The 23837-nt window shown below is 40.6% G+C and overlaps 2 protein-coding genes across 2 annotated transcripts in view; both read right to left on the bottom strand.

Annotated features, from left to right (window-relative positions):
• The window catches only part of LOC144592409 (fructose-1,6-bisphosphatase isozyme 2-like), a 54981-nt gene extending 52760 nt beyond the window's left edge, over positions 1-2221 (bottom strand). Inside the window, exon 1 of the mRNA XM_078396980.1 lies at positions 516-2221. Coding sequence (XP_078253106.1) covers positions 516-685 — 170 coding nt within the window. The 5' untranslated portion in view covers positions 686-2221. The remainder of the gene's footprint in view (positions 1-515) is intronic.
• A 631-nt stretch (positions 2222-2852) lies between these two features.
• On the bottom strand, positions 2853-19791 carry LOC144592005 (fructose-1,6-bisphosphatase 1-like). The gene is made up of 8 exons (XM_078396158.1): positions 19773-19791; positions 19284-19469; positions 11772-11937; positions 10963-11055; positions 9516-9656; positions 6502-6639; positions 6297-6416; positions 2853-3421 (listed from the first exon to the last, which is right to left on the bottom strand). The coding sequence occupies exons 2-8, from the start codon at positions 19451-19453 to the stop codon at positions 3227-3229; spliced, it is 1023 nt and encodes a 340-aa protein (XP_078252284.1). The 5' UTR covers positions 19454-19469; positions 19773-19791; the 3' UTR covers positions 2853-3226.
• Between the last annotated feature and the right edge of the window lie 4046 nt (positions 19792-23837).

Below are 23837 nucleotides of genomic sequence, written 5' to 3'. Positions count from 1 at the left end.
CTCAACCAAGAGTAAACACTGCTGATGTAGCTCACTGAATCAGCTAGAAGTCCAATGTTACTGTTCACTGGGCTGTTCACTCAGATGTTGCAATATTAGGACAGCTTCCTCAGCAGAACCCTGGGAATGGCAAGGGAGGAGTGGGGATATCAGCCAGGGCTACCACTCCTGACTCTACATGTTTGATGCTCAGGTGAACCTCGTAGAGCTGCACAGACTGTAGATCCATTCACCCTGGATTCAAAGATTTTTTTTATTTAACACAACCGCAGCTTTCAGCAGCAGGAAGCATTCCGTTGTATAGAAATTCACAGTAAATAGCCTTACTTAAAAACAGTAACGTTGAAGATAACCTCAAAAATATTAGTATGTGAACAGGAAAAACTGTTAAAATTATTTCTCTCTGCACACAGATTAAAATCATCCAAGCATGATTAAACAAATTGCATGCAATTGCTTACTTTGCAACACATTGCATTTGTGGAGTGTAAGCTAAACAAATACCAAGGACTCACAAGTGGACAAGGCCGGCCTTCCTCACAGCGCAGGAGATAGCCTTGATTGCCGTCAGCAGAGAATTCAGAAGCTGTGTGAATTCCCCCGTCCCTTTTGCTTTCCTTCCCTGTTCCATTACAAATCGAGTCATTGTTTCGACATCGATGTCAAAAGGCAACTGGTCCGACATTGTGGCTGTATTCCTTTCTCCTCCACAGTTGCAGGAGTGGTGAAGCAGAGTGGAGGTATCTAAGTGGAGTATCTATTTAAAGGACACTCGGTGGGCCAAGTAAGTGGAACAGCTGTCTGAACTGTTCAAGACTGAAGTCAGTCAGATGTCGGGAACAAGCATGCTATTTAGACAGACATGGCGCATGCAAATGATTGAGAAAAGAGAAAGGTTTTAGACATTGTCAAATTTGATATTGATTCTGGATCTTTCACTGAAATCCGGTATTGTTCATTATGTAGATGTTGAATTTACAAGTGTGCATAAATAACATATCTTTGTTTTGATGTGCGGCAAGAGTCAACGCAAGCTCAAATATATGGTCCTTTGAGCAGGACAGTTCCAAGAGTCAGAAGCTGCTCCAGGGGTGAGATCATTGAAAGACTACAGACCATGATGGTATGCTTTGAAAGGTCGTGATTTTTTTTTTACTGTCATGAGTGCAGAAGTTAACCTGGCATGTGAAAGGAAATCATCCTGAGTGAAAATGCCAGAGTTCTACAGTGACAGACTGGAAAACTTTTCACTGTAACTGTATCTGGGGAAAATATTTAGGTAAGTGATATGCAATCACCATAGAGCTACCGAAGAACCCAGGCTGAAATCTGTATGGGAGCTGGAAAGTAGAGTGTCCTCCCACCTCCCTCTGGGGAGTGGATCAATAGTCACTGTAGGTGGAGCCCAATGTGTGAGCAGTGGCTTCCAATCAGGCTCCACCCACAACACAGCCAAGCGCCATCTCTTATCATCCATGGGCCTCCTGGATATTGGACCATGTGCAAGGAAACTCCCCCAGGAGAGATTACATCATCTCATTTTGTGCATTCAATTATTGACCTTGGATTTCCATTTTAAGTATGGCAGTGACAGATATCTTCTCAGTGATTATAATTTACCTGAGGTCATTTTCCTGTTCTGAGGGGAACAATGAATATATAGTTATAACTGTCAGCAACCATCAAATAGTATATGTAGCTAGGAACAAAGAACAGCAGATGCTGGTTTATACCAAAGATAGACACAAAGTTCTAGAGTAACTCAGTGGGTCAGGCAGCATCTCTGGAGAAAAAAGGATGGGTGATCTAGAGATGCTGACTGACCTGCTGAGTTACTCCAGTTCTATATGTTGAAAAAGTGCAAGGTCTGCAGAGAGGGAGGCTGGAAGATTAGGCCTAGACTTGTTTATGGGAGGGCTTTTCAATAGTCCGATAACAGCAAGGAACAAGCTGTTTTTAGATCTGGTGATACGTGCTTTCAAACTTTTGTATCGTCTGCCTGACAGGAGAGTGGAGAAGAGGAAAGATTTAAGGGTGAAAATAGTTCTTGATTATGTTAGCTACTTTCCCAAGGCAATATTAAGTGTCGATTACTTGTAGCCTTGGCATGATCTCCAAGAATGCTGGGAACATTGCACTTATCACATCATATCATATATATACAGCCGGAAACAGGCCTTTTCGGCCCTCCAAGTCCGTGCCGCCCAGTGATCCCCGTACATTAACACTATCCTACACCCACTAGGGACAATTTTTACATTTACCCAGCCAATTAACCTACATACCTGTACGTCTTTGGAGTGTGGGAGGAAACCGAAGATCTCGGAGAAAACCCACGCAGGTCACGGGGAGAACGTACAAACTCCTTACAGTGCAGCACCCGTAGTCAGGATCGAACCTGAGTCTCCAGCGCTGCATTCGCTGTAAAGCAGCAACTCTACCGCTGCGCTACCGTGCCGCCCACTTGTGGTGTGAGATAAAGGAAAGGGTCTTTGACCTGAAATAATGGACGTTTTGCTCCATCACAGATGTTACCTGACTTGTTGACTACTGCCAGATCTTTGTTTTTATTTCAAATTTCCAGCACCTGCAGTTTTGTGGTGATCATACTTTATAACACAAACCAAACTCCACAGTATGCACTTACCAAAACATACTAAAAAACTTATTAAAAAGTTTGTAACTGCTGGAAGTTAGCATGCATCTTACTGTGTTGGAATATTGAACAGTAAACTTAAAATTCTGCATTACTATCTGTTATCCTGAAATTTTCTCCACTCAATTAAAAAAGGAAATATATATTTTCACTCAAACTACAGAAATAAGAAATAAAGAGAAGTGGACTGGAGAGGTAAGTGATTAGGAATTTATTTTTAACCCTTCATTGATCTATGGTGCACAGGTGATCAGTCTGAAGAAGAGTTTTGACCCGAAACGTCACCCATTCCTTCTCTCCTGAGATGCTGCCTGACCTGCTGAGTTACTCCAGCATTTTGTGAATAAATACCTTTGATATGGTGCACAGATGTTGTGCACCATTTGTTACATAAATCAGGCTGAAACTAGGCTGACCCAAACGCACCAGATTGATAACGCACCAGATTGGAATCACTTTATTAATTATATGATTTGAATCATCAAGTTGGAATGTTACTTTGCACAGAAGAAATTAACAATCTTTGGTCCAGGTTTTTCTTCATAGTTTGCGATTCATTATTATATGCCTCTAGGCACATTGAGAAAATTGTTTTACATGGTCGAGGTACTCTTGAACGTCATCTCTGGATCCCAATACAATTGGTTCCCTCTGGTGAATGGATTCAGGTACAATGTCCAGCACATTCTTCGTACCTGTGGTGGCCATACCTCCTGCTTGCTCTATGATGTACGCCATGGGATTGCCCTCGTACAAAAGTCGAAGCTAAAATAGAGCATTCAGGAATTAGTTTAAGAAGCAAAAGCGTTTCTTTAAAAAAAAATTATTTCTCCTCCCACTCATCAGGAACAAGACCCAAGTATTAGGATAGCCCTATTCATGATCTGATCTGAAGGACCCTGATCTGAAACATCACCTCTCCATGTCCTCCAGGGATGCTGCCTGACCTGCTGAGTTACTGCAACATTTTGTGTCTTTCCTTGGTAAACCAGCATCTGCAGTTCCTCGTTTCTACTTTTCCAACATTGGTCACTGAGCTGTCTGTCTGGCTGATTTTTCTCCTCATAAGTTCAGTATCTTGGCTCTGTCGCTTGACCAGTTAACATTGCGGAGACGAGATATGTTGGTTAGAGAACTTCACTACAGTAGAGTGGAGTAATATCCAAACGGAACTAGGGACTGCTGATGCTGAAATCTTAAACAAAACACGTGCGCTGGAAGTATTTTAGTGAGTCTCTATGGAGAAGCATCTATGGAGAAATGGATAGACGACATTTCAGGTTGGAACTCTTCTTCTGACTGAAGACAGGCTGACAGGCTCCCAGTTGCTTACCATTTTTATTTCCCCTTCCCTTTCCCATATTGATCTTTCTGTGCTTGGCCACCTGCATTGCTAGAGTGAGGCAAACTGGAAGAACAACACATCATATTCTGCTTGGGTAGTCTACAACCTAGTGGTATGAACAAGGAATTTTCCAATATGACCCTCTCTGACCCTCCTTTTCACTCCCAGCCCTGTGGTGCACACATCTTTCTCCTACCACTCCTGCCAACGTTCCTTTTCCCTCTTCCTTCCATTCATCTCCTACCCCTTCCTTCTCCGAGTCCCCAATTCCCACTTATCCTTCCCCTTTCCCATCTCTCCCTCCTGATTTACATTTCACTCAACTTCTTCCTTCCTTTTCTGCCACCCTTTTGTCTCCATTTCACTTCTAGCCTTTCCACACATCTGCCATTCACCCTTCCTCATCTGTTTCCACCTATCATTTGCCGGGCTTTACCCCATCCTCCTCTAATTTTCCAGCTTTCTCCCCACTACTCCATTCATCTGAAGAAGTCTCTCGACACAAAATGTTGTTAGTCCATTTTCCTCCACAGATGCTGCCTGACCCATTGAGCTCCTCCAGCACTTTGTTTTCTCCTTAACATTGGAATGTGTTGGATTTAAAAATAATAAAATCCAGGATTTGACTATTGCTGACAAAGTCAACATTTATTATCCTTGAGAAGGAGGCATTGAGTAACTTCTTGAACTGCTGCAGTCCATTAGGTGAAAGTACTTCCATAGTTGTTGGGAAGTAAGATCCAGGATTTAGACCCAGTGATGACGAAGGAACGGCAATACGTTTCCAAGTCAGGATGGTCTGTGACATGGAAAGGACAAGTAGGTGCTGGTGATTCTCTATCCTTGAACCCCTGGTCTTACTTGGTGGAAAAACATGCACTCTTGGGAGATACCGACAGAGTGGCCTGGCCGAGTAACCACAGTGCATTTTGTAGATTGTATGTACAGGAACCGCAGTGCTGATTATGGAGGGAATGCAGGTTTACGATGGTGGATGGACTACCTTACTGCATCAAGGAAGCAGACTTAATTACATTTCTGTTGCATTATATATTTCAGGTTGGGGACTATGTTTGCATTGGGAGTGCTGGGATGTCAGTGGTGCTGCTTTACTGCTTCTGCCTCAATGCATTTTTGTTCTCTTCTGCCCCTTTATATCTCTTTCATTTTCTTCATTTACTTTGGGTGCAAAGTGGTAAGTGGTAGGATACTCCAAAGTAAAGTCACAAATTACAGCTGGATAAATTTGACCCGAGCCAGTAGATCTGTATTTTTTTGCTATCAAATTCAGCACGACTGTTGGCAAGAATCCTGGCCCATGAACACACAACTCATTCATTTAATCCTGCAGGAACCCTCCCTCGATGTTCATGTGCCCAATTTTAAACCTTTGTCACTAACAATTGAAGACAAGTGCAATTATTTGTTGACCTAAGTTTGAGGACTTACAAATTCTTTCAAAGTAGACTCAATCTCAATCCGACACGTGGAGTCGGGCCATGTTGGCTTGTGGTTAGGTAGTTAGATTTGGAACGGTGGGGCGGGAAAAATGTGGGCCCGATAGGATTTCTTTCTGATATTTGTTGTACTTGCTTGTTTAATTTTCCATGAGATTTTGCACTGGAGATTGCCGTTAGTAGGAGGTGGAAATGATGGTATGGGGCCCTCTACAGGACATCCGGAACCAATGAAGACAGGGAAAATAACAGTGCATCTCCAGAACAAAACTGAAAAATCATGAAATAAACAGCATTGAAGTTGACAGGACTGTCAGTAGGAACTGTGACTTCAATGTTAAATCAGTTGATGACAGAAAATAGAGATTAAGATTGGATTTAATGAAAAATACCCAAATGCAATACTCTAGTTGTGTCCTCATGTTTTATACAGTTTGAGCTTGACATCCCTGCTCTTGCATTTTATGCATGCAGTCAATACAGACAATATACTACTTACCTTCTTTATCATTGTGTTTAGCTGGCCTACTACCTCAGGGATCTATAGGCCTACACTCCTATTTATTACATAGAACAGCATACTTGTCTGTCCTAAAATCCAGTACTAACTCTATCTTTATTCAAATTCTGTGCATACAATGCATATTTCTGTTAAGAACTCATTAAAGAAAAACGTAGCAAAATGTTGCTCACAAGACATGCTTTATAAGAAACACATTAAGTATTCAGATCACTAACCGACTTGTGTCGAAGGTCATATAAACAGTATTTTCAAGTGAACTTTGAGCATGCTCAGGTTACCTTTGCAGAGCCACAGTTTGCTTGGTTCCAGTCTTACCTTTCCTTTGGGACTTTTTGTATTGGCTGGGTACAAAAAGATTCCTCCATACATCAGAGTCCTATGAACATCTGCTACCATGGAGCCAATATATCTTGCACTGTAGGGAGCACTACCATCCTGTGGGTTAAAGATAGGTATAGTGGCTTCAAGATGAAAGAGACTGAACACTCTTTGTAAATAACTGCAATGTTCTTCGCCATACCTGTGGAAATTTCTTTTTCTTGATGTACTCTATAACTGCAGGATCGAAGTACTTTGAGTAGCCTTCGTTAATGCTGTAAATTTTCCCTTTCTTCTTCATGGTCACATTCTTGTCGACCAAAATGAATTCACCAATAGCCTAGTTTCACGGGTATTAAAGTCAGTTACAATAGTTAGAAGGATGGACTGACATCAGGAGACTCAGTAAAGCCATTATAAAGCATTTTAATCAATACTAGACCAAATGGACCCGTTGAGCCCAAACCTCTCCTGCATTGGTGTAGCACCCTCTCCTGCCCCCTTCCCCTCTCTGCCCCCCCTCCCCCCTCCCCCTCCCCCTCCTTCCCTCCCTCCCTCGGAGATAGATTTAAACTTTAAAATGTGAATAACAAAAAATATAACACCGATTTCAATGAAACTTCTCCATTAGTACCAAAGAGACAACAGTGTAAGGTGGGCCGTAAAATTGTTGCGCTATCGTGTACAGTTTTGGCTGTAGTTTAGGAACAAACAAACAAACAAACAAGAGTTTTAGTATTATAGATGCTATGAGTAAAGTCCAACAGGCAGCATTCCTAAACATATATGTAGCTAGGACAGGCAGCAATGATGGATGATTGGCCTGACTATAAAAGTTTTAGTTGCAAGAATTAGAATTGTAATTTTCAAGGTAGAATAGACATATCATATCATATCATATCATATATATACAGCCGGAAACAGGCCTTTTCGGCCCTCCAAGTCCGTGCCGCCCAGTGATCCCCGTACATTAACACTATCCTACACCCACTAGGGACAATTTTTACATTTACCCAGCCAATTAACCTACATACCTGTACGTCTTTGGAGTGTGGGAGGAAACCGAAGATCTCGGAGAAAACCCACGCAGGTCACGGGGAGAACGTACAAACTCCTTACAGTGCAGCACAGTACAAACTCCTTACATCCCATCAATAAAGGGACAAATAAAAATATGCTGTCGTGTAAGAAAATGGTTTAGGTGGCACTTGTGTCATCTTCAGTTCACACGTCCTCCTGGAGGAGCAAACTGAACTTTAGCCCAATCGTTCATTTACTCTAGGTAATCATTCACATGGAGACAGAAATGGCTGACTTCATCAAAAATTAACAGTGATCCAAGGATTTTCTGGCGGCTAGCTAATTGCAGGTCTGCAATCGATGACCATTTAAAATCTTCCCATAAATGGAAAAGATTAATATCACAACTATAGCCTGGATTACAGTCCGAAAAAAATTATTGGCACTGATTAATCATTCAGTAAAACCTTGCAAAGAATTGAATGAGGAATTTTGTTTTACATTGTAAGGGGTTATAGTCTGGAACCCAATGCCTGGAGGAATTCAGGAAATAAGATTGATTAAGATATTTGTAAGGGAAGTTAATTTGTGAGACTGCGAGCACTTCAGGAGACTGTTGATGGTGCACATTTAACTCCAGCCTAGATGGCCTTGATCCACTGCAGTTTGCCTACCTTTGCAGCAAGTCCACAACAGATGCCCTATGCCTGGCCCTACACTCCACCTAGATAACAAGGACACCAACGTCAGACTCCTATTTATTGACGATAGTTCCACCTTCAGTGCCATAATCCCATCTAAATTCATCTCCAAACTTCTGGACCTAGAGGTCAGCACCCCCCTCTGCCACTGGATCTTCAACTTTCTGGCCCATAGACCACAATCAGTGATGTTTGGCGATAATATCTCCTTCACAATAATTCTCAACATTGGTGCTCAGGATGTATTATATATTACTATATTCCCTGAATACTCACAACTCTGTGGCCAAATTTTGCTCTCTCTCCATCTACAAGTTTGCAGATTTAGTGGCCCAGATCTTGAATCTTGAACAATGAAGAGACTTAGTGCAGGAAGAAGATCGAGATCTTAGTAGCATGGTGTCAAGACAACAATTACTCCCCCAGTGTCACTAAGACAAAGGACCAAGTTACTGACTTCAGGAAGCTTGGTGGAATACATCGCCCAATCAGCATCAATATTGCCAAAGTGGAAATGATTGAGAGCTTCAAGCTCCTAGGTGTAAATATTATCAACAACCTATGCTGGACCAACTTCATTGAAGCCACGGCCAATAAAAACACACCAACACCTTTACTTCCTCAATGACTCTTACCAATTTCGACATATACATCGTAGAAAGCATACCATTGGGTTGCATCACAGCTTGGTTTGGGAACTACCCTGCCCAAGACCGCAAGAAACCGCAGGGAGTTGTGATTGTGGCCCAGTCCATCACACAGACCAGACTTGTTACCATTAACTCCATCTACACTGCCGCTGCCTCGGGAAAGCGGCGAACATAATCAAAGATTTTTTTCACCTTGGTCATTCCTTCTTTTCCCCACTTCCATCAGACAGTAGATACAAAAGCTTGAAAGCACATACCACCAAACTCAGGAACAGTTTCTTCCACACTGTTATCAGACTTATGAATACTCCTTCCATAAGCTACAGTTCCAATTTTCCAACCTTCCTAATTGGGACATTTAAATTTTTCTCTGGAACTGTAACACCTCACTGCTGAACAACTATATTCCGCACTCTGGAACATTTTCATTCTCTACCTGTGTAGGGCTTGATTGTATAGTATTATCTGATTTGATTGAATAACACATAAACAAATGCTTTTCACTGTATCTCGGTGCAAGTGATGATAATAAACCAAACCAAACCGAACTTCTAGAAATGAGTCAAAGAATAGGATTGACAGGATTGCACTACAAGTAGCCAGTACAAACCCAATGGGCTGAATTATCTTCTTCTGTATCTAATTAATTTTATTCTAGTTAGTGGATTGCCATTGAATTGTTCTTATCCATGGATGGAAAATGAATCCAAATATAATTACATGGTATGGGGAGAGGGGTGACCTCAATTTAAATTAATAGATTTATGAATCACAAATAGATTTGATGGAATAGTTTGTTTTACTATTGTTGCTTTCAATACAAAAGGCAGGTTATAAGTACTTACTGGATCCAGCATGAAGCAGTTCACCCCATTTCCGGCTGAAAACACCAGCATGGTGGCACTGCCATACAATGCATAACCCGCTGCCACGATGTTACGACCGGACTGCAAAGCATCTTTCTCATTTGGTTGGCAATCAGTGGTCTAAATATACAAAAAGGACAGAATTTACCAGCTTCATCCATGAAGGGAAAGTACACAATGCATTCTAATAAAAGTGCGTTAGAGTTTAGTTTAGCTTAGTTTAGGGATACAGCCCAGAAACAGGCCCTTCGGTCCACGAGTCCGCAATGACCAGTGATTCCTGCACAATAACACTATCCTAAACTCACTAGGGACAATTTACAATTTTACCAAGCCAATTAACCTATAAACCTGTACATCTATATTTCCCTCTATTTAGATATTGGTAATTGGAATGTCTACCCTAAAACAATCAATGGTTTGAACAGAGGCAAACATTTGCCTTGTTTATTGGACCCACTGGCCATAATCAGATTTAAACAATGAGGACTGAGAGAACATACACTTTCGAAGATGCCACGTCAAATTTATTTTCTAATCGGCTCATTTTGATAAATTTACTTAATGCTCCAATTTTACATGGTTATATAAGTATCGTGTGTAATTGTAATTACATGTATTTCAATATGCAATTCAGTATTTTTATTTTTGGCTCTCCCTGTGTCTTGGCTAATAATGTAATAAATCCAGGGAATTTGAGTTTTTTTTTTAACAATCTCACAATATGAAGCATTGTTGCTCAAGAAACCCATCTAAACAAATAGGCCATGATGTAAAAATTATCTAGGCTCCCATTAACTGCTTGGAAGTGGAATTTTTTACATCAATCTAGTTTTGCTTTGTATCCAAAATGCAAATGGACCTGGTGAGTTTTTACATTTGTTATTGCACAGCTGATGAAATGGTTTTCCGGGATTGGCATCATTGTAGATTGACCACCCTTAAATAACTTCCGCCCCAATACCATGCCAACCTAATGCATAAACCATATCTCCATAAACCATAAGATATATCCCAGTCAACAATAAAAAAAAGACACAAAGCCCTGGAGTAACTCAGCAGGTCAGGCAGCATCTCTTTAAAACCAGGCTCACCAGGCTTTGTCCTGCTCCGCCTCTCTTCCAGCTTTCTCCCTGCTTTCCCACTATGACCAATCTGAAGGAGGGTCCCAGTTTGAAATATCACCTATCCATGTTCTCCAGATCTGCCGGCAGTTATTCCAGCACTTTGTGTGTTATTTGTAAACCAGAATATGCAGTTCCTTGTATCTCAAGTCAGTAATATGTCTGGAATGGCCTAGTGGCAATCACATCTGACACTGCTGAAGTGAATATATTAATTTTTAAAAAACTAATTTTGCTCACATATGACTTTTTATTGAAAAGACAATACGAAAGAATTCAAGTTATGGTTATAAAAAACATACCTTTCTATAAATAGCAAAAATTGTTCCAATGGAACCAAGACAGTCAATATTGGAAGAGCCATCTAGTGGATCAAAGCAGACAATGTACTTTCCCTGTAAAGTAAGAATATATTTGTTAATGCTCCAATGTCATTCCCTCCCAAATTTCTTCGCATAGCAAAAAAAATATTATTTAAATTATGCTATGGTTTTGACGTTATGCCACATTATGCCCTGGAGAGTTCCTCCAACACCTTCTCAAGAGCAAATTGGGGTGAGCAAGAAATGCTGGTCTTGCCAGCAACTTCCACATTCAAAAGAATGACGCACACCCCTTGAGCTATCACTGACTTTCCACATGCCTAACCTCGTTGCAATAGGATCAACAGGCACCATGACTGAGATGAGCAAAGACAACAGAGAAGAAAATAATATAATTCCCAACTGGTGCAATTTCCCACACACCATTCATGAGGCTAAATGCCCTAGCCTAAAAACACCAGTAATTTACACAGGGCATTACTGCATTAGCATCCAGATTTAAAAGAGGTATGTGATAGATTGTATTAAACACTTTATTCATCTGAAACAAATAATTTTTTTAACACCAGCTGACAATAACGTGCTACTGGACAGCACAATGAACATGTTGCAAAACCACACAAAAGCAGCAAATTATTTACAATTAGATGGTTCAAACAGCAAATTATTTTAAATGCATGCTGTATTAAAAGACAATTTAAAATGATAAATTTGTACAGTAGGCTTTATCCAAATATGATTGCCATTTCTTCAGTTTTACAAAGTAAAAGGAATTCCTTTAAACTGACCCGTCTGTCTGGATCCACAATGATGGCATTTTTTTCTTCTTCAGATACAAGGACGCATGTACTGAAGGAGGACTTCAACATGTTTATTACCATGTCGTTAGAAAGTATATCGAGCTTCTTCACCTCATCTCCTGTTACATTAACTTTGCTTCCGGAAAGTCCATATCTGGAAAATTAGTTGGGTATTAATGCCAGTATACATACTTTTCCTTGGATAAATTGAAATATTTGTTGTGCATAGAGAAAATTGATGTTAATCTAATTCATAGGTTTTCATATTGTGTCATATAGTGTCATATGCTATCCCAGAGAGAAGCTTCAATTTGCATCCACTTGCACCACTTGGACTTGCATTAACCCATTGTAAGCTGAGGGCTTTTGTGGAGTCCAGTGGTGGTACCCTGCCTTGCTGGAATTTCTTGATCTTATGTTGTTTCCGCATGCTGACCTGGGGAACATAATCTCAGTGAAACGGGACAGTTACTTGGAATTGAGATTGCAAAACACAGAGGGTTGTGATTCTTTGGAATTCTCCTGCTTACGGAATGGGAGATGTTCGGTCATGGAGCACATTCAAGGCTGAATTTGACAATTTCGGACATTAAAAAAATCAGAGGAACTAGGGAGTCAACTGGCAAAGTGCTTGAGGCACTTTGATTGCCTGTGATTTTATTAGTGGGGCAGGCTCAAGGTGCTGAGTGACTGATTCCTGTCTCCAGAGTTTCATTTTGGGCTCAACAGTAATTTAAAAAATATATATATATTTCTTTTGCATTGCTTCCAGCAGTCCTGTTAGTTGTGCTGCACTGGTCTCAGCAGTTGATGGTAAATACAGGCTGCACCGTCACTTTACATTTTGGGTCCTACGACCAACCTGGGATCCTAATTTGCACAGTTAAAGATGTTTTCCTCAGGTCATGATCTGGATTGCCAAACAATTCATCTAGACAAACAAAATTCCACTCAATTTCCAAAGCACATGAAATATGACAATTTGAAGGTTGAAAGTTAATGTTATGCACAAAGCAGGTGGTGATAAATTGATTTTTTTCCTCTCTGTAGAAAATTGTCACACAAAATACTCCTATCTGTTGGATTACTTTAAGGCTCCTGTCCTAACTCAGTATAATTGTTTATATTTCAAGGTATTGCAGCTAGCTGGGCAGAAACCTTTCATTGGGCTGATAATGGGGGATGTTCGGGCAGGTAAGAACAGAACACGAGGGTAAGCAGTAATATTCCTCTGAAGAGAAAATCGCAAGTGTATGTTAGGCCATCGACATTGTCTCACTTGCCTCATTATAACAAGCTGACTGAATGGGATTTAAAAATTACATTTAACCAACTAAAGATATCTTTGAGACTGCTGCAGATGTTATTTGCTAGGTTTGGTGCATATCTTATACCAGCTTTTGCAATTTTCTGCTTCCTTTTCAGATAATGGGCCTTGGAAGTCAACAACAATATTCTATACAGCTTGCACTGCTGCAAGCCCAGAACAAAAATAACCCATGTGTTCCTTGTACTGAAGTTTGAATTCTAAAGAATAATTGTCAGCAAAACGAAATAACTGAAAACAGACTTTTAAACCGAGCAAATCTATAAAAACTGTGTAAAACTCAGAACTGTGTAAACGATAAACAGATATCAGAGGTGAGCAGGGCTATAAAGAGGTATGTAGATCATTTCATAATCATTAAAAGTTGACAGAAATGTTTTACATTTTCTGACTTTGTGAGTCCAACAGCATCAGATTTGTCTATCCCCTCTGGCACATTTGGCAATTTAGAAGATAATCCTGCATGGCAGCAAAGATTAAGCTCTTTTGATTTAATAGCTCTGACTTGACATTCTGGTTAGTTTTGTTTTCCATCACGCTCAGGAAATTATCATAAATTTCACTACAGTCATCTTTCCCCAAAGTAACATATGATTATTAAGGGAGTGGACAAGTTAGAGGCATCAAACATGTTCCCAATGTTGGGAGTCCAGAACCAGGGGTCACAGTTTAAGAATAAGGGGTAGGCCATTTAGAACGGAGATGAGGAAAAACTTTTTCACTCAGAGTTGTAAATCTGTGGAATTCTCTGCCTCAGAAACCCGTGGAGGCCAATTCTCTGTGACGCTTTTAGGAGAGAGCTAGATAGAGCTCTTAAAGATAGCGGAGTCAGGGGGTATGGGGAGAAGGCAGGAACGGGGTACTGATTGTGAATGATCAGCCATGATCACATTGAATGGTGGTGCTGGCTCGAAGGGCCGAATGGCCATCTCCTGCACCTATTGTCTATTATACCGATAAAGGTAAAATGCAATAACAATGAGATACGTCACAATAAGTGTCTGATTTCAAACAAGACTATGACACTTTCTTTCCTGGGATTCTTGTTTATCACCTCCGTCATCTGTTAGAATGAAATTTTAATTGTGTTATTGCCTTGAGGATCAACGATTTACCAATCAGTAGATGAACAAATAAAATCAAGATAAGTTATCAAAAATGGTGTAGAATATACTTAGAATTGCTAAAGAAATTTTTTATCCAAAGAGAAATCGTGAAAACGGAATCCATATTAACTTTCACAAATTAATTTGGAAAAATGCAAGTGAATGTAAGTAACAATAGACAATAGGTGCAGGAGTAGGCCATTCAGCCCTTCGAGCCAGCACCGCCATTCAATGCGATCATGGCTGATCACTCTCAATCAGTACCCCGTTCCTGCCTTCTCCCCATACCCCCTCACTCCCTAAACAATATGGCCATTGTTTCTCTTTGAGCGAGTTATTGATAAATGGTGGAAACCGTCACCAACTGTTCAAAACATGAGTTTACTGCGGATCCTGGTCCTGACCTCCCTAACTAATTGTATGCTTATAAAATCAAAACACCTTCTTGCATAAATTAGTTGGCACAGAAATCATTCATACAGTTTAACCATTCCATGCTGGCATTTATTGCTTCTCTTCAGCCTTTCCCCATTCTTCTATCCCTAAGAACACCACCCTCTATTTCCTTCTCCCTTGTTTATTTAGTTTCCATTTAACAGCATCTGTAGTCACCTCAACCAGCCATGTCCTATCAAGTTCCATATTTTTAACATTCTCTTCATTATTTATTTTTAGGATCTAGGCATCGCTGACAAGGCCAGTATTATTGCCCTTGACAAGAGCCATCTTCCCGAACCATTACAGGCCTTCGGTGAAGGTACTCCAAGGATTTAGACCCAGCGATGATGAAGAAACTGCGATTCATTTCCAAGTCAGGATTGTGTGTGACCTGGAGGGGAACATGCAGATACTGGTGTCCCTGTACACCTGAAGCCCTGGTCACTCAGGGTGGTAGAGCTCTGAGGTTTGTGAGGTAATGTTGGGGTAGCCTAGATGAACAATTGTGGTGTATTTCGTAGATGGTACACCCTGCAGCCTTTGAACACTTTTGTGGGTAAATGACTATTTAGGCCTGTGTATAGGATGAAAATTAAGCAGCCTGTTTTGTTCTGGATGTTATCAAGCTTCCAAAATATTGTTGGAGCTGTACTCATCCAGCTAAGCGGCAAGTATTTCATCACAGCTCTGATTTTGTGCCATTGTAGATGGTGGGAAGGCTTGAGTGTGTCACCAACGGATGCCCAGCCTCTGGTCTGTTCTTAGAGACACAGTATTTGGGTGGCTGCTGCAATGGCATTTCTGGTCACCAATAACCCCTTTGAAGTTCGTGGCAGAGGATGCAGCAATGATAACACAAATGAACATGAAAGATAAGTAGTAAGAATCTCTCTTGGTTGTACAAATGTAACTTGCCATTCATTTGTCCTTGCCTGTTGTCTGGGTCTTACTGGGTGTGGGCATGGATTGCTCCACTTGCCGAAGAGCTCTGTCCTCTGAGTCAACATTTCTTACTTTATTAATTAATCGATTAAAGGGACCGCATTGAAAACTCTTTCAACAATCCAGATTTACTCGATTTAACTTGCTAATTTCTGTTACATATTCAAAGAATTTTATGAGACGTGTTAAATTAAACTCATGCTAGCATTATTTTACTTGTGAAATTCTTTGGCCAAAAACATTTTGTTAAAGTAGTTAGAATACTATAGTTTCAGATGTTTACTGCTGAGATTTTGAAATTAGCTAATAATTAATTGCATAGCAAATATTTTCTATCGTTGTTGCAACATATTACAAGTTTAGGTGATAAGAGTTCTGTGTACTCCAGAGTATAGTCAGCAAAAAAAAAGTGCAATCAAGAACATAGAGCTACATGCTGTAGCTCTGCAAGGAATTAAGGGTTTGTCACATTATTTATATACTTCAGGATACCACAGACCAGAAATCATTAGTTATCCAAGACACAATAACATACTCAATGGTGTTTCCAGCAAGACCGCAAGCAGGGGAATGCGTGTCCTTTACCCTCACCCCCATCCCCAACCATACTTGAACACTGTATTTTGAATTCCATAAACAAAAGAAAATAAATGGCCAAATCAAGCTCAGTTTCAATGCCCCTTCAGACGAACTTGCAGAAAAAAGCCTCCCAGTAAACCTTTTAAGGGAAGGTAGGGTTTTGTTTAAAGTTGAATGAAGTCAGACTCATTTAGTGAATGATCTATTGATCTAATTCACACCGACCAAGTTTGTCTGCAAAGTATTTTAGTGGTCTAGATTTTGCAACCTTATTAAAAAGTACTTTGCACGTTTAAGATATGAAATCTTGAATGGGATTCTCCAAAATAGGAAAATGTGACAGCCCAGTATATGTTGTTGAATGAAACTCAGTAGCCTCACCTTATTTAGAAATCTCAAGTTAGTAACTGCAAGTCACATGCAATCTACCGACTTAAGGGGAAGCACTGTGGAAAAGGATACCAATTTCAAAATACATAAAGCAGAGTAATAAACTGAATTTTGCTCACAGAACTTCAGAGGGGAAATGAAGCAGTACAGATGTTGTCATCTTTTTTAAGGATGTGCTGGGACAGTAGTACCTAAAGTATTTGGAGAGACTTTTTCGATATCATACCAAACCAGATTGCTTTAAAGGGACACAGCCAAACTATCTGAAGCATATTGCACACCAGACTTCATTCTACACTAGGGCTCCCATTCCAAAGTCGCTATTGTTAGCATCTCTGGTCAGTTTTGACGAACAATGACCTCCTTCATGTCCTTAATTAAGCAATTCTTAGTTGTTAAACTGCAGCATTTTAGCTCTCAAGAATTTGGAATCATTGGAAGAGGAGTTCTATAGGATCCCGACATATGAAAAATCCGAATCTTTGCTCCAGCAAGTCAACAGTAAGCTCTTTATTGACCCTGGCAGCTGTATTTGAGAAATATGTACTTAGGGCATTGATGATAAATTTACTAGCCCTTCGTATGAAATAACAAGAACAAATGTTTGGTAGATAGCAACAATCTGCACTTTATTTTATAACAAGGCACTGGACACATAGGGGTGGAAATATCTTCTGTTCATTATTAATGTATAGATAGGTACTGAAGGTCCTCTATAATTTGAGAAATCCAATAACGTCACCTATCAATGTTCTATGGGGGGGAAAAGTGATGAACGTGTTCATATCGCTATTAGTAACATTTGAATACATCCAAAAGCAGATGCTGCAGACGTTTCCAAAGGTAGCTTGAAAGAATTAAAAACGTAAAGGCTGCGTTTCTGGCCATTTTTACCATAATTGGTTTGGCTTTAGATTTTCCAGTGGAAGATGGCAATCATTGTGCTTCCTTGCCTCATCTTGGTTTGTGGATACATTTAATGGCACAATGGCAGATGAACCCAGTCTGCCTCTAGTCTCATCCAATATTCCTGCGTTCTTTCCTGCTTTTGTTCATTTTTATGAAATAAAGAAATGAACAGCCCCATTTCAAGGGGATTGTTTATTGAGAGTCTACATCAGACGAAGCTTCAAACTTCTGGTTGCAATGATGCTGGTATGCTGCATATGCAGTGCAACCATTTAGGAATAGCTCACCTATTAATGCACAATTGTACTAGACCAGAACTTAAAAGTGTATATCTTGCAGATAGAGTGTGTTTCCGTTGGGAGGTAAATAGGCCAGGAAAATATGAGTAAAACACAGAGCAGAAAAGTGCAGTGGGAACAAGGCAGGAATGATTCTCTTGAACTAAGTTGCACAATTCCCAATGGAATTACTGGATCTTGATATATTTTAGCAGCCTGGTGAAGACACCAGCTAATCATTTCTTGGTGCAGTTATAACACACTTCAACATTTGAAGCCCGCCATGATCTGTCTCTGCCCCCAGGGTCATCTGGCACAACTGACCCCTGCATCAACCGTTTTTGCACTTTACCTCGTTCCCCCTTTTTCTTTTTCCTTCCCCCCCTTCTTGTTGTTTACATGTTCGCCGTGATTTATTTAAATATTTGATTTGATAGCATCGATATGGAAGCGACAATCAAAATCTCGTTGTACTTGTACAATGACAATAAAGGATATTGTATTGTATTGTATTGAAAGAATCACATTGAAAATGACGAATAGGATATTTCACCATTGAGAGATAAGATTATCTGATAAACAACTTATTTTCTAAAAAAAAATTCAACAGGGTTTCAGTGGACATTATCTTACCATACCACACCTTATATGTGAATGGGTGAAAGAATTAACAATGATCAATGTCAGGTCGGTGCTGCGAGGAAATTGCAGGGATTGACCAGCATATTGAAACCCTCCACGTTAGATGTGGACCCAAGGCTGCTTGTACTTCAATGCTATATATTTCAGTGTTATATATTTATGACTTTGTTTCTACGTTTCTATGTATTTTACAGTTTTGTTGTACGAGGAAATACTTAGAGACATTTTTAAAATAATTGTTTCAATGTAAGTGCGGGTTAAAAAGAACATAATTTTTTTAAAGTTAAGAATTTGTCCCTTTCCAGTAGTTTTAACTATTGGAGGTGTGTTATGCAGACCTTCCAATCGGTGGACGCACTGATGCATCAGGAAGTGCCATCTCATGCTTACATCGCGCTATTATTAGACAGAAAACTTCCTGATTTTCTGAGTATCCATCTCCAATCTATAACTACTCGCCCTTCTTCTAAAATCATTAAAAGTTTGAAATTTCAGATATGTCTGTTTAACTCTGTTTTAAAATATGCAACTATTGATACTATGTATCGCTTTTACACTTTTCCACTCCGGGCAAGTGGGACTAGTGTAGCTGGGACATTGTTAGCCGGTGTGGGCGAGTTGGGCCGAAGGGCCCGTTTCCACACTGCATCACTCTATTTAACAGCTTTAAGCAAAAGTTTGCTCATCCTTTACGATAAAGTAACTCTGCAGTAAGGATGGGAATCGTTCAAACTGTGGAGGACGTCCAAAAGCAAACTGAAAACATGCTGTAAAGTTTACTAAAACTGCTCCAAAGAAACAAAGTGGGTGCATTAGGCAATGAAACAATAACGTGACTCCAAACGCCCTGACTGTTTAGTGGAAGAACTGCTGGACGGCGAATACCTACAGGTTGGCGATGCCCGCTTTCCTGACTGCCGACGAGATCGCCTTGACAGCAGTGCAGAGAGCGCTGAGAAGCTGGTTCAATTCCCCGGTGCCTTTCGCCTTTCTGCCCTCCTCCAGCACGAAGCGGGTCACAGTGATCAAGTTGGTGTCAAAGGGAGCCCGGTCTGCCATGCTGCTTGGTTCAGTCCTGCAACGAGAAAGGTGCACGGTAAAAGGAGGAGAGGCAGATATACACACCAAGCTGACTCTCACACACCACAAACTTCAGGAGGGAAGGCTCAAAGATTCGCAGCCAGCCAATCGCCTGTAAAGCCAGCCCAGGAAAGAGGAGGAGCTCCCTTCACTGAGTACTCAAGGCAGACTCGCTGGAAAACATTTGGGTGAAATGCCTGCAGAAATGGCAACAAATCAGTGAGGCTGCAGCTAATCCTCCCACCCTGGAAAATATCCTTGCTGAAAGGATCTCTTATGACTTTAAAACACGTCTAACCATATTTCTGCGATGAGTTGATGCAATTAAATACAGGTCGTTAGTATCTGCTATCATTTTGGAAATGGGGATAACTGCACTCTGGCAATTACATTTAGACTGCGAAGTATGATTTTCTAATCGAGCTGGAACCTGGAACTGCCGACAGTTTACTTTAAACCTCAGTCTGACACGTGCCCAACCCCGACCGAGAGGTAATCTCCTAAGGTGATGATGGCATCTTGCTTTTCCAACGACCACACTCGTTCAACTGTAACACAGGGTTTCCAAAGTGAATTAAAGTGTTTTCCTGTCCATAGGATGTGGTCCATTGAACTTTGTGGTTGGACTGATTTGTCAAATTCGGAGGACGAAAAATCATGGCCAAACAGAAAAAAGAAGAAAATAAAATCTGGCATTTGCATCGAATAAAAACTGAAGAAAATATGGAGTGACCTGAAATGTGTGATCTGCCAGCACATCAGGCAGTTCTGTGGAGAAAGAAACAGAGGTAAAGTTTCAAGTCAATGGCCCTTCTTCAGAATGGAGTACAGGGATGGGCCATTGATCTGAAAGGATAACTCTATCTCTCTTTTCACTGATGCTGCCTGATCTAATGTGTACCTCCAACATTCCACAATTTCCAGTTTGTAACTTTACAATTATTGTCATTTATAAAGTGACTTTCACTCTTGGGACATCCCTCAGCACCAATGAAGTGCTCTCTGAAGAATTGTCATGAACTGTAATTTTGGATCTGGACATCCAGATAACAGATTTCAGAAAAGCACTGTAATAATGCCCATATAGTCCTATTTGGTCAACATAAACACAGAAAGAGGACCTTCAGCTCAACTTGTCAATGCCTACCAAGATTCTCCATTTAAGCAACGCCATCTGCCCATACAAATGCAAGACCAATTTGCAATTCCGACCCAATGCCACAGCCAGAACAGGCCTTTATGGCAAAGTTAAGATTACATTTTTATCAATTTTGGACTTGAATCACACTAAATGACACTGGAAACATGGCAGCTCTAGTGTGCTGCCTCAATGCAATCTATTATGATTATAATAATAAATTTTTATTAAGCAGACTCATGGTCCATTAGAATACACATACAGTACACAGTATATACATATAAAATTAAATTAAATTAGAAAAGGCAACAATACCAATGTTTCCACATAGGTGACAGGTATCTCACAGCACTGAAACCAGGATTTACCAGCAGCACAATGATGGAATTCTGAGAACCATTCAATCGGCATATAAATTTAAACATGAGATTCCTCAACAGGGCATGAAACGTATTGACTCCTGCACTACAAAACAGTTCACTTGCACTGCACCACCTTGGCTTTCTAAGCAATATGCGCATGCAGTCATTATAGACAACCTTAAGTTTATGGATGCTTGACTTATTAAACTTTATCCACAAAGGAGCAGTGTAAAGAGGAGTACAGTACGCTCTAAACAGGTTTATCTTGACATTTCCTGAGCACCAGTGGAATTTCCTAACCAACAAGTTAGCTTGTGCATACAACATGCGGCGCTGTCTATACATGTCCTCATCATCAGACATTTGATCTGTGATGACATGTCCCAGATACTTAGCTTTACAGCAGACAGATAGAACCTGCCCTGACAGGTAAAATGATGGGAAGACTAGATCTTTGTCCCCTTTTACTTTACAAATCATGACAACGCTGTTTTTAGCATTGTATTTCACGTCAAATTGGACACCATACTCAGAGCATATATTCAACATCTGCTGAAACCCAGCACTGCTAGGAGAAAAAACCGCCAGATCATCGGCATACATAAGATGGTTTACCAGGGTGTTACCAATCATACATCCTGTTTTACAGCCTCCAAGCTGGTCAGATAAATCATTCATGTACACATTAAAGAGGGCTGGTGAAAGTAGCCCCCCCTGGCGAACCCCATTACCAACACCAAATGGTACAGAGACTGCATTACCCCATTTGACCTGCATGCTCTGGTTGGCGTACCAATATGCCAGGACCCTAATTATACTGTTAGGCACTCCTCTTTGACTCAGTTTTTGGAACAGCTTATGATGGTTGACTCGATCAAAAGCTTTAGAGGCATCAATAAAACCAATTAACACAGAGGAATTCTGCCTTCTATACATTTCAACCATTTCCTTCAGGGCATAGATACATAAATCAGTACCATGCTTAGCCTTGAAGCCAAACTGGTTGTCTGTAGTACCCAAATAAAAACATAATCTATCTAATAAAATTATTTCCAGGACTTTGAATAACACACTGGCTAGAGCAATCGGTCTGTAATTATCCAAGCTCCCCACCTTGCCCGCTTTGTCCTTGATGACAGGCACCAGAGTAACGGACAACATGGAGTCCGGTAACAGACCATGATTCATAAGGCCAGTAAAACAGATTGCAAGAAGGGCAGCAACCCTCGGGCTTGCAAGTTTGAGGTGCTCTGCAGTGATCTGATCTAAGCCGCTAGCTTTGTTATCAGCTAGCTGTGTGATTGCTTGATAGACCTTATTGGCTGTGATTCCCACTTTGTCACTGTTGGCAATGTTGCCCACTTTGTAGGGATCACTTTTAATACAATTGAATAGCTCAGAGTAATGTTGCCTCCACAAATCAGCTATGTTGTCGGCTCCTGAGACTCCTTCTATGGTACATGGTAACGATGTACTGCCTCTGTTCAGAGCTCTCACCTCCTTCCAGAAGCCAGTAACATCGTTACCAAGGAGCTTATCAGCCATAGAGTCTGCTCTCATTAATTGTTCGTGTTTGCTGATATAACGAACTGCATATTTATACTGAGCATTACTAAGCTTTTTGTGATCCAGGACAGGCCCCTCTCTGGGCCTACCTGCCAGGACCCAAGCCTTAAAGGCATCCTTAGCTTCAGCATGATGAGCAGCCACATGTTTATTCCACCCTGGCTTAATGCTGTGTCTTTTATCAGAGTGAGTAAAGCATGGCCTACTAGCTTCATACACAGCACCCACAATACAATTATACATAGCACAGAGGTCCTTACAGTGAGCGCTGTTATTACAATTCACATCAGTACACATAATCGCATCTCTGGGTAGATATACATTACTTAGAAGGACATCAGTTCTCCCATAGTATAACATCACATCCTCATCTGAGAGCTTAGACCAATCCAGTTTAGCCTTACAGGCACTATTAACCTCCTGAGACATCTCCGGGAGACTGCCCCAATCGAGTGCCATAACAAAAGGAACATGATCAGACATAGATGCCTCATACACAATCTCCATAGATCTTAGAATATCATGAGCATCAGCAGTGCTAATGCAGTGGTCAAGCCATGATGTAGAGTGCCAGGCCTCATTTATGTAAGAATAACTATCTGCAGGTAGGAGCTTTTGGCTGGATAATATAAGAGTGTTATTGACACAAAACTGCAGCATATGCTTTGCAAACAAGGAACTTTTGTCTGATAGGTCAGCATTCATGTCACCCATTACATAGATACTTGTGGAATGATTATCAGAAATAAAAGAATTTATAAAAGCTAATCTAATCAGGTATTCGTCTTCATTTTGTTGTGACTCATACGGTGTGTATACATTGAGGATAGTAACCTCTTTGTTATTCATTTTTATCTGTATAGCAATACACCATTCAACTTCTAGCCTAATGACATTAATAGCAGAGTCCATCCTTTTCTGCCAAAGGATGGCCACTCCCCCTGCTATCCTTCCTCTCACTATTCCCATAGATAGGTCAGTAGTGGAATCACCAGCCCCGTGGAAATCGTCATTAAAAGAGTTCAATTTCCCCAAGTCCTGTTTCGATAAAAACGTTTCTTGTAAACATAAAATGTCACAGCTTTTCAGCAGGTTGTCAACTACTATACGTCGGGCTCTGTCTCCTGCGTTGTTACCCAGGCATAGCCCGCGGCAGTTGTATGATCCAACCCGCATAAAGTTTAACTGGGCAGGGTGGCAGCCCCATTCAGCACTCTTGCTCCCGTCTCTCCCGCTTTACGTGGTTCATAATATCGCCTCACAACAGAGCCTTCAGGCCAGAGTTATGGGTTATACA

Source organism: Rhinoraja longicauda, chromosome 3 (assembly GCF_053455715.1).
Source record: "Rhinoraja longicauda isolate Sanriku21f chromosome 3, sRhiLon1.1, whole genome shotgun sequence".
Taxonomy (NCBI): Eukaryota; Metazoa; Chordata; class Chondrichthyes; order Rajiformes; family Arhynchobatidae; genus Rhinoraja; species Rhinoraja longicauda.
Note: the sequence above shows the minus strand (reverse complement) of the source record. Positions and strands in the feature narration are given on the sequence as shown.

Coding starts and splice junctions, on each gene's coding strand:
- LOC144592005 (XM_078396158.1), bottom strand. CDS start 19,453: ATGGCAGACCGGGCTCCCTTTGACACCAACTTGATCACTGTGACCCGC. Junction 11,056..11,771: donor TTGTGGATCCAGACAGACGG/GTCAGTTTAAAG, acceptor CTTACTTTACAG/GGAAAGTACATTGTCTGCTT. Junction 9,657..10,962: donor TTTTTGCTATTTATAGAAAG/GTATGTTTTTTA, acceptor TTGTATATTTAG/ACCACTGATTGCCAACCAAA.